The sequence below is a fragment of the Bombina bombina genome, chromosome 10 (assembly GCF_027579735.1).
Source record: "Bombina bombina isolate aBomBom1 chromosome 10, aBomBom1.pri, whole genome shotgun sequence".
NCBI classification, from domain to species: domain Eukaryota; kingdom Metazoa; phylum Chordata; class Amphibia; order Anura; family Bombinatoridae; genus Bombina; species Bombina bombina.
The window spans coordinates 104,840,176-104,856,804 of NC_069508.1; the positions used below are offsets into that span (position 1 = coordinate 104,840,176).

General features: G+C 39.6%; 1 protein-coding gene across 2 annotated transcripts in view; it reads left to right on the top strand.

Moving 5' to 3' along the window:
• The window catches only part of SEC16B (SEC16 homolog B, endoplasmic reticulum export factor), a 602,132-nt gene that overhangs the window by 81,288 nt on the left and 504,215 nt on the right, over positions 1 to 16,629 (top strand). For both annotated transcript variants that reach the window (XM_053693298.1, XM_053693299.1), the window contains exon 6: positions 8,150 to 8,267. In XM_053693298.1, the coding sequence (XP_053549273.1) occupies positions 8,150 to 8,267 (118 nt within the window). The remainder of the gene's footprint in view (positions 1 to 8,149; positions 8,268 to 16,629) is intronic.

Sequence of the window (16,629 nt, forward strand, 5' to 3'; positions counted from 1 at the left end):
CATCATTGCTGGAACAGCCATTAGCTAAGGATATTTGCTCTTCGACTATTTGCTGAAATCCTGGAAAGATTTCAGGCTGTCCTATTTCATAGGTTTCTTCCAACCTAGATGTGAGATCCCCTTGATTATAGTTTATATTGCTCACATGACTCTGGGTATTGTGGTAATCTTGCTGTTTGATTGGCTGATCAAACACTAGAGAGGCTTCTTCAATTTTACAGATGCCTTCCTCTGAGCTGAAGGGATAAATAGACTGAACATTAAATAGACCCTCTGGCATAGATGCAAAGGATTGTTCTATTAATTGTTCTTCAGTTAGGTATCCTTCAGGTATTAGCCCAATTACATTATTCTGGAATCCAAAAGTGTAATAACTTGATTCCAGTGCATATCCTATGGTAGTTCCCTTGGATAATGTTATATCCTGTGGGGTCATGTTATGTACAATAATATGTATTGGAACAGTTCCAATATTCACCATAGGAGTGTAGGTTACTGTGACACCCAGATTTTGTATTCTATGGGAGAGGCAAATCAGTGTTTCAGAAGTTTTTAATTTCTGACCTCTCTTCATCTGTAAGGGTAATAGAAATTTATCAGCCCCAGCAGGGATTATAACATCGCTAGATACCTGCATATTCACAGCATATGGCAATTGCTGGTTTGATTTCAGGGCTGCATTTTCATCCTGAAATACTTCAGGGTCCCCCTTTAACCTGCTCCAGAGGCAAGAATTAATCAAATCTATTTGTATGGCATATCTATGTAAGATATCATTTCCAATGTATATTTGATTATGGGGAGTATTTAAAACTAAAAACAGGTGCTTCACTGACTTATTACCAATAGAGATAGATAATAAGCACTTAGCTGTGATGTTATAGCTTTCAGACCTGTCATCCAGGCCGTTGACACAGTGGTCTTGGGGAGAAAGATATTTAATCACTTTAGGTTCAGCTATTTGCGCTAATAAACCTTCGCTTATATAGCTAGCTTCCTGTTTTAAGTTTATTTTAGCATACTTGGTTTTACCAAGGTCATGTACTTGTATAGGGATAAATAGATCCTCTTTAACTCTCTCAATCCCTGTGAGGTATTGAGCGTGGCCTCCCCCCTTAGGGATTTTATGATCCCCCTTGTGGAGTGATATGGTTAATACATTGCCATCTAGGGAAATATTCGCTATCTTTCCAGGCGATATTTTAAAAGTATTATCATCAGAGCCACTAAAAGGAGTCTGATCATCTATTTGTAGAATAGTGATTTCAGGTACAGAGTTATTCCTGAAATGAATCTCCACAGCATCTGGTTTCTCTTCCACCACGTGACAGCTATGTCGGGCGTGAGATATACCAGATTTTTCATAATTGATAGGCCGTTTAACTTGTGACCAAATTACATTATTTATGCAATCAATTATGGTGCTTAATCGCTTCAGGAGATCACTACCAATAATTAAACGATCAGTTGGCAGATCCACTATAATGACAGGGTGTCTTATGACCCTGTTCCCCAATTTAAATTTTAACCAGGCAGTACTGTAGACTTTTAGGGAGTCACCCCCAACACCTATTAGAGAACCGTCAAATTCTCTTATTTTAGGTTTGTGGGGTGTTAGCTCATTTAGCTGTGTGTAGTGCTTGTGGGATAAGATAGTTGCCTGTGACCCAGTGTCAATTAATCCCCTGATAGGGTTGGAGACTGAATCTTGCAGCTCAACTAATACATAATACCTTCCTGCCGTTTCTACCATTTCACACATAAAGTTGGCGTTATCATACATTTGTGGGCTTCGCCACGTGTTACCTGAGTTTGCCATGCTTTCTGATGCAGAAGAAGCTTCATACCTACCGGTCTCCTCTATGACAGGTTCGGCTGGATTCTTGTGTACTGCATCTGTGGAGATAAGGTTAAGAGAGTGCTGCAAAGGAAGAGGTTTGTTAATTTTTCCCGGATGAGGTTGCCTGTCATCACAGCTAAATTGTCCGTTTCCGGTCTGTGGGGAGAGAACATGATTAGTATCATTGATATTTATTACTACATTTTGTATATATCTCCCCTCCCCTTTAGGTGATACTGCAGTATTTATGACTGTGCCTGTGGTCCACTGCTGACCACTGGCTGTACCCCTAAAAAAGTATTGTTCGGTTGCTGAGCCGTAGAAATTTGACTCATATTAGCGAATTGTTCGCTCAACCGATTTAACTGGGTAGACAGCATATCTACCTGATTGTACAAGTTACCTCTACCCCTGGGCCTATCTCTTGGTGCCCCATAATAATGATTCCTGGACCATTGGGTTCCCTCAGAATCAGGGCCGCTATTTCTATTCTGGCGTGGTTGCCCCTGGGGTTCAGCTTGTTCAGCATTAGTACTTTGGGGAGCATTATATACCTGGGGTGTCTGGTTACCCTGAGAATATCTTCGCCGTCTATTGTATCTACCCTTGCGCGGATACCAATTATTTGGTGAGTATTCTCTTTGTGAGTAATTATTCACCTGATTATGTCCCCCACTTTGGTTATAGTCTCCCTGCGCCTCAACCTGTGTAGGGGAGGGGGCAGAGTTAAACCTCTGTGGAGATGGCCTGTTTTGACTGGCCACTTCCGCATAGGTCCTCTTTTTAGACTCCAAATTGAAGGGGCTAGGTGACACCCTAGTTTCTGCTACAATTTTGGGTTTTGACTCCTTTTTCACCCCCTGTTCACTGGATTGCTGAATAGAGTATAATTTTGTACTCTCTTTGATCAGCCATTCCAATGAGCAGTCCTCATCAAAATCTCTAGCTAAGTTAATTTTGATGGGTGTAGACAGTGCTTCAAAAAATAAATTTACAAATTCTGAGCCATCAAATCTGGGATTATCTTCAGCCATACTGTATGCATTTTTCAATACAGAAAGGAATTCGATTGGACTCTGATTTGCACGACACTTTAAACATATACCGCTATTTTCGCGGCAGTTTTAGTGCGATATTGCCCGAATTCTTTTCTGCATTGTCGTTTTATCCCATTCCAGGAATGAATATTCATATCCTTTAGTGAAGCAAAGAATTTGTGATGTTTACTGTCAAATACCCAAGGCAGAAATTCAATTTTCAATTTCTCACTTGTAACATTCATTATAGCTAACGCATTTTCAAAAGCCTGTAAATGATCAATTACAGATGTTGTTCCCTTATTGGAGAATATAGGTACTGCGCGTTGTACGAAGGTGATTATTTTATGGGAATCATAGACTTTAGCAGACTTACTTTGGGCTTCTCTGTTAGAGTTTCCCTCCCCCGCACCAGCTGCGTTACAGCAGTCCTCTGGATTGCTATCATGTGGTGACTGCCTATTTGGGAAATCTATTTCTGACCCATTAGGGGTCATTTGTCTATATTGTTCTATATATTTTTGTACCTCGTCCCTGACGCGTTTGCTAAAGGAGTTAGCATTATCTGCATTATTCTCACTGTTAATATAAGGGTTTTCATTATGGCGATATGACCTTTTTAAATCGCTTAATTCTCTCTGGCTTTGCGCAAGCTGTTTATTTAAATCTTGTATCTGTGTGAGTAAGTCGATGTTATGCTTATCTAAGGCGGCTAGGTTTTGGGCAAATTCATCCATTTTATTTTTGGCTATTTTTAAATCCTCTTCGTGTCTGCGTGAGGAACGAATGCTATTTTCTAGCTCCTGTATTTGCAATTGTTTGTCTGTGACACAAAACGACATTTCGTCAATAATGCATATTAACAGGGGCCAAGATTTTAGTATTAGTTCCTCTCGCTTTTTTGTAGTTTTGCATTGATTAATCATTAACAATTCCACATATTATTATTAACGGTAATATTTTTAGCTCTAGTTTCAAGCATATCCACAAAATCATTTAATTTACCAGCAATATTTAACTTCCCTTTAATGTAACTTAAAATATCTTTCTTAAGGACCTGACCTTTAGTAATGGGTATTGTAATGGGACCAATTTCATCGCTATGTATAGAATTAAATGAGTCACTTCTGGCTACAGACATTATTATATTGGTTTAGTATTTAGTTGAATTAAAACGCTAATACAATTTTTGCCAATAAAAAGACAGAAAAATTTTATATTTAAAAAAATAAAAATATTATTGATTTTGAAATATGAAAAATTAATATTCCGAAATATGAAAAATTAATAATTTTGATTCATTTTGAAAATATGAAAAATTAATATTTTTGATTAATTTTGAAATATGAAAAATTTATATTTTTATTAATTTTTCAAAATTAATCTTTAATAATATTTCAAGATATTAATATCAATCTCGAAATATGAAAATTAATATTTCAACTTTTCAAAAATTATATCTTCAAAATATTAATATCGAAATATGAAAAAAAAATTCTCTCTTTTATAATAATTTCTATTTACTACAAATATATTATATCAAACATGATGAATATTATTAAATCTCATGCAAAGTGCCTCCAATTATTATGTCAGTATATTTATGAAAATCTTAGTAGTTCTATCCAAATAATATATCAGCTTATGGCAGGGTTATAATCACAATACAAATAATAATTTTCCTTAAAAATAGAAACCCTTAATCAACATGCACCTACTAGACCATACAATTAATATAAATATCTGAATTCTTTTATTTAGTTAATATCCATAAACATATTGAAATATATTTGCAATAAAAGGAAATGAAATAATATTATATGCACTTGAAAACTATTTAAATATGTTATGCAAAGTTCATACACGCTTATCTTTAAAACCAACCTTATTTACAAATCTTTTAACATCCAAGCAATACAATTCTAAACTGTGCTCTTAAACAATAGGATAATATATATTCTGCTATTTAACTGCAATTTATCCTAATACATAATTAACTTACAATATCAGAACTTGCACAGATGAGTTACTTAACAAATCAGATACAGATTTAAACAATATATAGGCTGTGAAATGCTAACTTGAAAAACACACTGCTTCTTTAAATCTTTTAACTGTACTTTAAACTGTAGTGACTTAGAATTTAACTAATAGTCTTGCCAATAACTTTGGATACGTTACCAGGGTAAAGAGCAGTTGATATCCAATATTCCTTAATAGGAATTGTTTCACCTCAGAAATTTCAAAATTGGGGATAATGCATATGGAGTCCAATAGTAGGTGTGTGCTTTAATAATAACTGCAGCAGTTATTCCTTCTTGATCAGCCAACACAACAACCTCCCTTTAGTCTCTATGCTGGGGTTTAAATAATCTGATCTCACCCCTCCCCGTTTTTGGTTATCATCAGTCATTGGTGAATATTGGAAACTCCCACGGCCTTGTCCCTTGTCATTGGATAATTGGAATATCTTATATTTAACAGCCAAAAGGCTTTCTGGCTGTAGTTCTCTCATGGCAACACTGGGTGGCAGCAGTCATAGAAACAAACAAATTCACCTTTACATCTCTAAAACATTTTTAAGCAAGTTAATAATTTTCATAAAATGGTTATTTAATCAGATTACATTCTCTGCATCAATCATATATAACCCCAATTACAGATGGTTAATATTAGGTTATTTTTTTCTGATTATTCTGATACCAAATATGTTATATTATTAACATTTTATTACATTAAGGCAATTCAATACTGCTAACCATTAGCTCAAAATGCATCACAATTTTATCAGCATTCTGGCATCTCTATACAAATAACAGTTTATTTTTAATTCATTAGTGTACTGTATTCAAACAAGAATATGTCATATTTTATGTTTCTAATAAGCCCAGGATGTATGAACCTTCTTCATGCAGATCTGAGATTATATGTCTGAAAAATATAAACAATACAGAGGTTATTAAACATTTTTGACTGACTAAAACAGTTACCTCCCAAGCTTAGCAAATACCCATGTAATAATAATAGAGAATTAGACAATTTCCCAAATTTCTATATTTAATACATTCTGGGGCATGCATTTAAACAGAGAGAAAAAAAAATGTTTATTTGCTGTCTGCTTTCGTGAGTTTCAGAGTACCACCTCAGCATCTGTCTTTTGTTTCCCAAGGCCTTCACTGCCCCACATGGGGTCAATCCACGAGTAGTTGTAAAAGTCTTAACACAGCATATTTTCTGTCTAGCTAGCAGTGCAGACGTGTATTTGATGTTTAGGGATAACTAACACCTATGTGCATAAAAGCTGTTTCCCTATGATTTTGTGTGGTGTCACCTATCTGACAATCTATCCTCTTAATTTGCCTTTTATGACTCATCCTGTCTCAAACTGTAAGTTGATTATAGCAAATTTGGTATGGGTCTCTTGTGCCATTGTCCCCCCCTGTGTGTTCAGCATAACTTTACATAATGAGTGTGGGAGATCTCTTAGAAATAATCCTTTGTTCTACAGACCATGTGCACATCCACAGATTTATTAAATAAAGATAAATATACTTCTATATATTATTTAATAATATTTCAAATACCTTGACATACACATGTAATCTAGTCCATAATGTATAGAGTTATGATCCATAATAATTTGTATTGCAAAATAAATTATTTAAAAACATTTATAATAACTTTGTTAGCAAAATTTTGATTGATTTATCACATCTAGAACAGTCCAAAGATACATCACTTTGTATTGTATCAGGCCCATTTATCAAAGGGCTTGCGGACCTGATCCGACACTGCGGATCAGGTCCGCAAGACCTTGCTAAATGCGGAGAGCAATACGCTCTCCGCATTTAACATTGCACCAGCAGCTCACAAGAGCTGCTGGTGCAACGCCGCCCCCTGCTGACTCGCGGCCAATCGGCCGCCAGCAGGGAGCTGTCAATCAACCCGATCGTATTCGATCGGGTTGATGTCTGGCGATTCCTGTCCGCCTGTTCAGAGCAGGCGGACAGGGTTATGGAGCAGCGGTCTTTAGACCTCTGCTTCATAAGTTGTGTTTCTGGCGAGTCTGAAGACTCGCCAGAAACACGGCCCTTCAAGCTCCATACGGAGCTTGATAAATGGGCCTGTATATGTCTAGATGTTTCCTTTGCTGGGGATAAATGGATTAGTCTGCAAATGTCCTTCTGTACTGTTCTAAGCCATCACTCTGTAACATGTAGCAGAGTCAATCATGTAGGGGAAAAAACTCGGTTTGCAAAGGCAAAATACAGTAAAAGCAGGTAAAATAACAAATTAATTAATTACTTTTTTCTATGTTTTAAGGGACAGTCAATACCAGAATTTTTGTTGTTTAAAAAGAAAGATGATCCCTTTATTACCCATTCCCCAGTTTTGCAAAACCAACACAGTTATAATAATCCACTTTTTACCTCTGTAATTACCCTGTATCTAAGCTTCTGCTGACTGCCCCGTTATTTCAGTTCTTTTGACAGACTTGCATTTTAGCCAATCAGTGCTCACTGCCTCACTCCTAGGTCACTTCACATGCATGAGCTCATTCATATCTATATGAAACACATGAACTAATGCCCTCTAGTGGTCAAAATGCATTCAGATTATAGGCAGTCTTCAAGGTCTAAGAAATTGGCATATGGACTTCCTAGGTTTACCTTTCAACTAAAAATTCCAAGAGAACAAAGCAAAATTGGTGATAAAACTAAATTGAGAAGTTGTTTAAAATTACATGCCCCATCTGAATCATGATTATTTTTTTTCTGCAATTGATTTTATACAGCATAATACATTCCTTACAACATTTATGATTCTTCACCTTGGGCCAGAGGCTGGGGACAGAGTCGTGTGAATGTGACTTAGTGGCCCAAGCAAAGAACATAGAAGTTTCAGTAAGGGACAGGGGACTGATCTAGACTGTTAGGAGTCTATATGGTTAAGCCCTACAAATGTGTTAAACAAATAGTCAAAGTCTTTGCTTTACTGCTCTGGGGATGACTTTATGTGTTAAACACACACACATGCACCTATGCAGTCAACAACAGTATAATAGTAAAATGCTCTAAATGTGCATTTGAATTGACCTTTTAAACAATTAAATGATTATCACTGATCTGCCATGAATATTTCACATACAAATATTATATGTCACATTTTATGACCACATAAATATTTTTATGCAATTGTGTACAGGTCATGATCTCCCTTTCTGTGACACATTTGATTCATTTGTCACTTTTGTATTTCTTTTTTTCTTCAGATCGGATAAGAGCAACTCAGAGCTCACAGACACAGCAATGGGTCCATTCCCAGAGACGTTATCCTGAGGACCAGGTGTCTACTAGCGACAAGCAGCCACGAACGGACGGCCAAAACTGGTACAGAGCACAGTACCTCCTTATAAATACACTGCATTTTCTGATGTTTCTATTTAATGTAAAAACGGTACTACTTTAGTTTGGGGAGCTGAATATATAACAGGTTCACTAAAATATATCTGTCTGTCTCTCTGTCTATCATCTATGCGTACAATTTAAATAAATGAGGCTTTTTTGCTTTTTTCACTTTAGTGTAACAGGGTTTATTTTGTGCCTTTAAATAGACATGATATGCTGTAAAACGAAAGCTTATTAAAAAATATATAATAAAAAAAACACATTTTACCTTTTTTAACGTGGAATTGCACCTTCTACATAGGGTCGCCACCTCAGCCATGTTTTCCTGGACACTTATGAGTTACACATGTTGCAGGGTATGCAGGGCGGAACATGTATTATGCTTCTGACATCACATGAATAGTGCTGCTTCCTGTGTACCCTGAAGCATGTGTAACTTATAAGTGTACGGGAAAACATGGCCAAGACAACCCTACTTCTACACCCCTTTTTGCAGTATTAAGAAAACCTAGGTTACAGGTTTTGTTTATTGGCCTCTCTAGGGACTGTTGGATAAAGAATATTTTTACACAACAAAGAGGCGTTTAATGTCATTTTAACATTTTGGCTGCCAAAGAGGATCTGGAACGTAACTCCCTCCTTGTGGTGGCCAGAAGTTAAATAGCAAATATTACCTTTTATACACAGGTATTGATCTGTTTCCCAATCATAGCAAAGAGCAGCGGACATAGGTAAATGCTTCCAGCTGGTATTGGCTTTCTATTGTGATACTATTTTATTAGAATGGGTTTTTATTGTTCTTTTACTTTTTGTCTATCCCATGCAAAAGGGGTTCTAACACATATTCAATGTTGTGCTCTGAGGATATAGCTGCTGAGCCAATCAGAAGCAGGAATCCATCCATTTATAGGCCCCTGTCACTGGCTGAATCCTTGTCTTAAAGGGACAGGATACACCAATTTCTCCTGTTAAGTGTAGTCAGTCCACGGGTCATCCATTACTTATGGGATTATAACTCCTCCCTAACAGGAAGTGCAAGAGGATCACCCATTCTCTTGCACCTAACTAAAGATAGGACGTGTGAGAGGACTGTGGTGTGTTAAACTTAGTTTTTATTTCTTCAATCAAAAGTTTGTTATTTTAAACGGCACCGGAGTGTGTTGTTTGTTCTCAGGCAGCATTGGAAAAAGAATCTGCCTGAGTTTTCTATGATCTTAGCGGTCGTAACTAAGATCCACTTGCTGTTCTCGGCCATTCTGAGGAGTGAGGTAACTTCAGAACAGGGGATAGCATGCAGGGCCCACCTGCAAGGAGGTATGTGCAGTAAATTATTTTCTAAGGAATGGAATTGACTGAGAAAATACTGCTAATACTGATGTAATGTAAGTGCAGCCTTAAATGCAGTAGTAGCGACTGGTATCAGGCTGATATGTATGTATGTATACTCTGAGGTATTTCTGGGGAATGGAATTTCACTAAGAAAATACTGTCAATATTAAAGTAATATTTGAGCCGGCACTGCAGTGAAAGCGACTAGCAGCAGGCTTATTAATAACACTTCATAATTTTCAATTTTAAAACGTTTACTGGCATGTTAATCGTTTTTTCTGAGGTACTTGGTGATAAAACTTTATGGGCATGATTTTTACCACATGGCTGTCGTTTTTTTCTGCATAAAAACAGTTTACTGAGCTTCCCCACTGTTGTAATATGAGTGGGAGGGGCCTATTTTAGCGCTTTATTGCGCAGTAAAAATTTAGTCACAGTCTTCCTATTTCTTCCTCCATGATCCAGGACGTCTCTACAGAGCCCAGGGGTCTACAAAACTAGTTTTGAGGGAGGTAACAGCAGACCTGTGACAGTGTGTTTGACTGTGATAAAAACGTTTATTATTTCAACTGTTATCCGTTTTGGGTATTAAGGGGTTAATCATCCTTTTGCTGGTGGGTGCAATCCTCTGCTAACTTTATACATTTTCTGTTAAAATTTGGTTGTTTTAACATATTTGGTTCATTGTTAATTCAACTGTGTCACATTTTTATGTTTCTTAAAGGCGCAGTAGCGTTTTTTATATAGCTTGTAAATTTATTTAAAAGTTTTTTCCAAGCTTGCTAGTGTTATTGCTAGTCTGTTTAAACATGTCTGACACAGATGAATCTGTTTGTTCACTATGTTTAAAGGCCAATGTGGAGCCCAATAGAAATTTGTGCAATCAATGTATAGATGTTACTTTGAATAAAAGTCAAACTTTATATGTTAAAAAAATATCACCAGACAACGAGGGGGAAGTTATGCCGACTAACTCTCCTCACGTGTCAGTACCTTCGCCTCCCGCTCAGGAGGTGCGTGATATTGTGGCGCCCAGTACATCAGGACGGCCCATACAAATCACTTTGCAAGACATGGCTAATGTTATGACTGAAGTACTATCTAATTTGCCAGAATTAAGAGGTAAACGCGATCACTCTGGGGTAAGAACAGAGTGCGCTGATAATAGTAGAGCCATGTCTGATACTGCGTCACAATTTGCAGAACATGAGGACGGAGAGCTTCATTCTGTGGGTGACGGATCTGATCCAAGTAAACTGGATTCAGAGATTTCAAATTTTAAATTTAAGCTTGAGAACCTCCGTGTATTACTAGGGGAGGTATTAGCGGCTCTGAATGATTGTAACACGGTTGCAATTCCAGAGAAAGTATGTAGGCTGGATAAATATTTTGCGGTACCGGCGTGTACTGACGTTTTTCCTATACCTAAAAGGCTTACAGAAATTGTTAACAAGGAGTGGGATAGACCCGGTGTGCCCTTTTCACCCCCTCCTATATTTAGAAAAATGTTTCCAATAGACGCCACCACACGGGACCTATGGCAGACGGTCCCTAAGGTGGAGGGAGCAGTTTCTACTCTGGCTAAGCGCACCACTATCCCGGTGGAGGATAGCTGTGCTTTTTCAGATCCAATGGATAAAAAGTTAGAGGGTTACCTTAAGAAAATGTTTGTTCAGCAAGGTTTTATATTACAACCCCTTGCATGCATCGCGCCTGTCACTGCTGCGGCGGCATTCTGGTTTGAGTCTCTGGAAGAGACCCTTAGCACAGCTCCATTGGATGAGATTATGAACAAGCTTAAAGCCCTTAAGCTAGCTAATTCATTTATTTCTGATGCCGTAGTACACTTAACCAAACTTACGGCTAAGAACTCCGGATTCGCCATTCAAGCGCGCAGAGCGCTGTGGCTTAAATCCTGGTCAGCTGATGTGACTTCTAAATCTAAATTGCTTAATATTCCTTTCAAAGGGCAGACATTATTCGGGCCCGGCTTGAAAGAAATTATCGCTGACATTACTGGAGGTAAGGGCCATGCCCTGCCTCAAGACAGGGCCAAACCAAAGGCTAAACAGTCTAATTTTCGTGCCTTTCGTAATTTCAAGGCAGGAGCAGCATCATCTTCCTCCGCTCCAAGACAGGAAGGAACTGTTGCTCGCTACAGACAGGGCTGGAAACCTAACCAGTCCTGGAACAAGGGCAAGCAGGCCAGAAAACCTGCTGCTGCCCCTAAGACAGCATGAAGTGAGGGCCCCCGATCCGGAAACGGATATAGTGGGGGGCAGACTTTCTCTCTTTGCCCAGGCTTGGGCAAGAGATGTCCAGGATCCCTGGGCGTTGGAAATCATATCTCAGGGATATCTTCTGGACTTCAAAGCTTCTCCTCCACCAGGGAGATTTCATCTTTCAAGGTTATCAGCAAACCAGATAAAGAAAGAGGCGTTTCTACGCTGTGTACAAGACCTCTTACTAATGGGAGTGATCCACCCAGTTCCGCAGTCGGAACACGGGCAAGGATTCTATTCGAATCTGTTTGTGGTTCCCAAAAAAGAGGGAACCTTCAGACCAATCTTGGACTTAAAGATCCTAAACAAATTCCTAAGAGTTCCATCGTTCAAAATGGAAACTATTCGAACCATCTTACCCATGATCCAAGAGGGTCAGTACATGACCACAGTGGATTTAAAGGATGCCTACCTTCACATACCGATTCACAAGGATCATTACCGGTATCTAAGATTTGCCTTCCTAAACAGGCATTACCAGTTTGTAGCTCTTCCCTTCGGGTTAGCTACGGCTCCAAGAATCTTTACAAAGGTTCTGGGCTCTCTTCTGGCGGTACTAAGACCGCGAGGCATAGCGGTAGCTCCGTACCTAGACGACATTCTGATAAAAGCGTCAAGTTTCCAAACTGCCAAGTCTCATACAGAGTTAGTTCTGGCATTTTTAAGGTCGCATGGGTGGAAGGTGAACGTAGAAAAGAGTTCTCTATTGCCACTCACAAGAGTTCCCTTTCTAGGGACTCTTATAGATTCTGTAGAAATGAAAATTTACCTGACGGAGGACAGGTTATCAAAACTTCTAAATGCTTGCCGTGTCCTTCATTCCATTCAACACCCGTCAGTGGCTCAGTGCATGGAGGTAATCGGCTTAATGGTAGCGGCAATGGACATAGTACCATTTGCACGCCTGCATCTCAGACCGCTGCAATTGTGCATGCTAAGTCAGTGGAATGGGGATTACTCAGATTTGTCCCCTCTGCTAAATCTGGATCAAGAGACCAGAGATTCTCTTCTATGGTGGCTTTCTCGGCCACATCTGTCCAAGGGGATGCCCTTCCGCAGGCCAGATTGGACGATTGTAACAACAGACGCTAGCCTTCTAGGTTGGAGCGCAGTCTGGAATTCCCTGAAGGCTCAGGGATCATGGACTCAGGAGGAGAGACTCCTTCCAATAAACATTCTGGAATTAAGAGCAATTTTCAATGCTCTTCTGGCTTGGCCTCAGTTAGCAACTCTGAGGTTCATCAGGTTTCAGTCGGACAACATCAAGACTGTGGCTTACATCAACCATCAAGGAGGAACAAGGAGTTCCCTAGCGATGATGGAAGTCTCAAAGATAATTCGCTGGGCAGAGTCTCACTCTTGCCACCTGTCAGCGATCCACATCCCAGGCGTGGAGAACTGGGAGGCGGATTTTCTAAGTCGCCAGACCTTTCATCCGGGGGAGTGGGAACTTCATCCGGAGGTGTTTGCCCAACTGCTTCATCATTGGGGCAAACCAGATCTGGATCTCATGGCGTCTCGCCAGAACGCCAAGCTTCCTTGTTACGGATCCAGGTCCAGGGACCCGGGAGCGGTGCTGATAGATGCTCTGACAGCACCTTGGGTCTTCAACATGGCTTATGTGTTTCCACCTTTCCTGATGCTTCCTCGATTGATTGCCAGGATCAAACAGGAGAGAGCATCAGTGATTCTAATAGCGCCTGCGTGGCCATGCAGGACCTGGTATGCAGATCTAGTAGACATGTCGTCCTGTCCACCATGGTCTCTGCCTCTGAGACAGGACCTTCTGATTCAGGGTCCTTTCAAACATCCAAATCTAATTTCTCTGAGGTTGACTGCATGGAGATTGAACGCTTGATTCTATCAAAGCGTGGATTCTCGGAGTCAGTGATTGATACCTTAATACAGGCTAGGAAACCTGTTACCAGGAAAATTTACCATAAAATATGGCGTAAATACTTATATTGGTGCGAATCCAAGAGTTACTCATGGAGTAAGGTTAGGATTCCTAGGATATTGTCTTTTCTACAAGAGGGTTTAGAAAAGGGTTTATCTGCTAGTTCGTTAAAGGGACAGATTTCAGCTCTGTCTATCCTTTTACACAAACGTCTGGCAGAAGTTCCAGACGTTCAGGCTTTTTGTCAGGCTTTGGCTAGGATTAAGCCTGTGTTTAAGACTGTTGCTCCGCCGTGGAGCTTAAACTTAGTTCTTAACGTTCTGCAAGGTGTTCCGTTTGAACCCCTTCATTCCATCGATATCAAACTGTTATCTTGGAAAGTTCTGTTTTTAATGGCTATTTCCTCGGCTCGAAGAGTCTCTGAGTTATCGGCCTTACATTGTGATTCTCCTTATCTGATTTCTCATTCAGACAAGGTAGTTCTGCGTACTAAACCTGGGTTCTTACCTAAGGTAGTCACTAACAAGAATATCAATCAAGAGATTGTTGTTCCATCATTGTGCCCTAACCCTTCTTCAAAGAAGGAACGACTTTTGCACAATCTGGACGTCGTCCGTGCCCTGAAATTTTATTTGCAGGCAACTAAAGAGTTTCGTCAAACTTCTTCCCTGTTTGTCGTTTATTCTGGACAGAGGAGAGGTCAAAAAGCTTTGGTTACCTCTCTCTCTTTTTGGCTTCGTAGCATAATACGTTTAGCCTATGAGACTGCTGGACAGCAGCCTCCTGAAAGGATTACAGCTCATTCTACTAGAGCTGTGGCTTCCACTTGGGCCTTTAAGAATGAGGCCTCTGTTGAACAGATTTGCAAGGCTGCAACTTGGTCTTCACTTCACACTTTTTCAAAATTTTACAAATTTGACACTTTTGCTTCTTCGGAGGCTGTTTTTGGGAGAAAGGTTCTACAGGCGGTGGTTCCTTCCGTGTAAAGATCCTGCCTGTCCCTCCCGTCATCCGTGTACTTTTAGCTTTGGTATTGGTATCCCATAAGTAATGGATGACCCGTGGACTGACTACACTTAACAGGAGAAAATATAATTTATGCTTACCTGATAAATTCATTTCTCCTGTAGTGTAGTCAGTCCACGGCCCGCCCTGTTTTTACGGCAGGTCTAAATTTTAATTAAACTCCAGTCACCACTGCACCCTATAGTTTCTCCTTTCTCGTATGGTTTCGGTCGAATGACTGGATATGACGTAGAGGGGAGGAGCTATATAGCAGCTCTGCTTGGGTGATCCTCTTGCACTTGCTGTTAGGGAGGAGTTATAATCCCATAAGTAATGGATGACCCGTGGACTGACTACACTACAGGAGAAATGAATTTATTAGGTAAGCATAAATTATATTTTCTCCAACATTGGTGTGTCCGGTCCACGGCGTCATCCATAACTTGTGGGAATATTCTCTTCCCCAACAGGAAATGGCAAAGAGCACAGCAAAAGCTGTCCATATAGTCCCTCCCAGGCTCCGCCCCCCCAGTCATTCTCTTTACCGCTCTGAACAAGTAGCATCTCCACAGAGATGGTGAAGAGTATGTGGTGTTTAGTTGTAGTTTTTTATTCTTCTATCAAGAGTTTGTTATTTTAAAATAGTGCTGGTATGTACTATTTACTCTGAAACAGAAAGAGATGAAGAGTTCTGTTTAAAAGAGGAGTATGATTTTAGCAGCAGTAACTAAAATCGATTGCTGTTCCCACACAGGACTGTTGAGCTGAGAGAACTTCAGTTGGGGGGAACAGTTTGCAGACTTTTCTGCTCAAGGTATGACTAGCCATTTTTCTAACAAGACTGTGTAATTCTGGAAGGCTGTCATTTTTCCCTCATGGGGATCGGTAAGCCATTTTCTTAGTCTCAAACAGAATAAAGGGCTTATTATGGGCTATAAACTGGTAGACACTTTTAGGGCTAAATCGATTGCTTTATTTAAGTATTATATAAAGTTTGAAGTTGAATTTCACACTTTTATAACATTGGGGAACGTTTTTTAGCGCCAGGCACTTGTTAAGACACCTTCCCAGTCAGGAAGGGCCTTCTCTGTAGTAGGCAGAGCCTCATTTTCGCGCCATTACTGCGCAGTTACTTTTGAGAACAGTACATGCAGCTGCATGTGTGAGGGTCTGGAATCCACTGAAAACGTTCCTAGAAGGCTTCATTTGGTATCGTATACCCCCCTGGGATTGGTGAAGTCGCAGCAAAGGCTGTGGCTGGGACTGTAAGGGGGTTAAAATTGTAAACGGCTCCGGTTTCCACATTTTAAGGGTTAACAGCTTGAAAATGGGGTGCAATACTTTGAATGCATTAAGACACTGTGGTGAAAATTTGGTAAAGATTGGATAATTCCTTCATAGTTTTTCACATATTCAGTAATAAAGTGTGCCCTGTTTAACATTTAAAGAGACAGTAACGGTTTTGTTTTAAAACGGTTTTTGTGCTTTATTAACCAGTTTAAGCCTGTTTAACATGTCTGTACCTTCAGATAGATCATGTTCTGTATGTATGGAAGCCAATGTGGTTCCCCCTTCAAATATGTGTGATAATTGTGCCATAGCGTCCAAACAAAGTAAGGACAGTACTGTCACAAATAGTAAAGTTGCCCAGGATGATTCCTCAGATGAAGGAAGTAGACATAGTTCTACATCATCTCCTTCTGTGTCTATACCAGTTATGCCCGCGCAGGCGACCCCTAGTACTTCTAGCGCGCCAATGCTTGTTACTATGCAACAATTGACGGCAGTAATGGATAACTCCATAGCTAATATTTTATCCAAAATGCCAGCA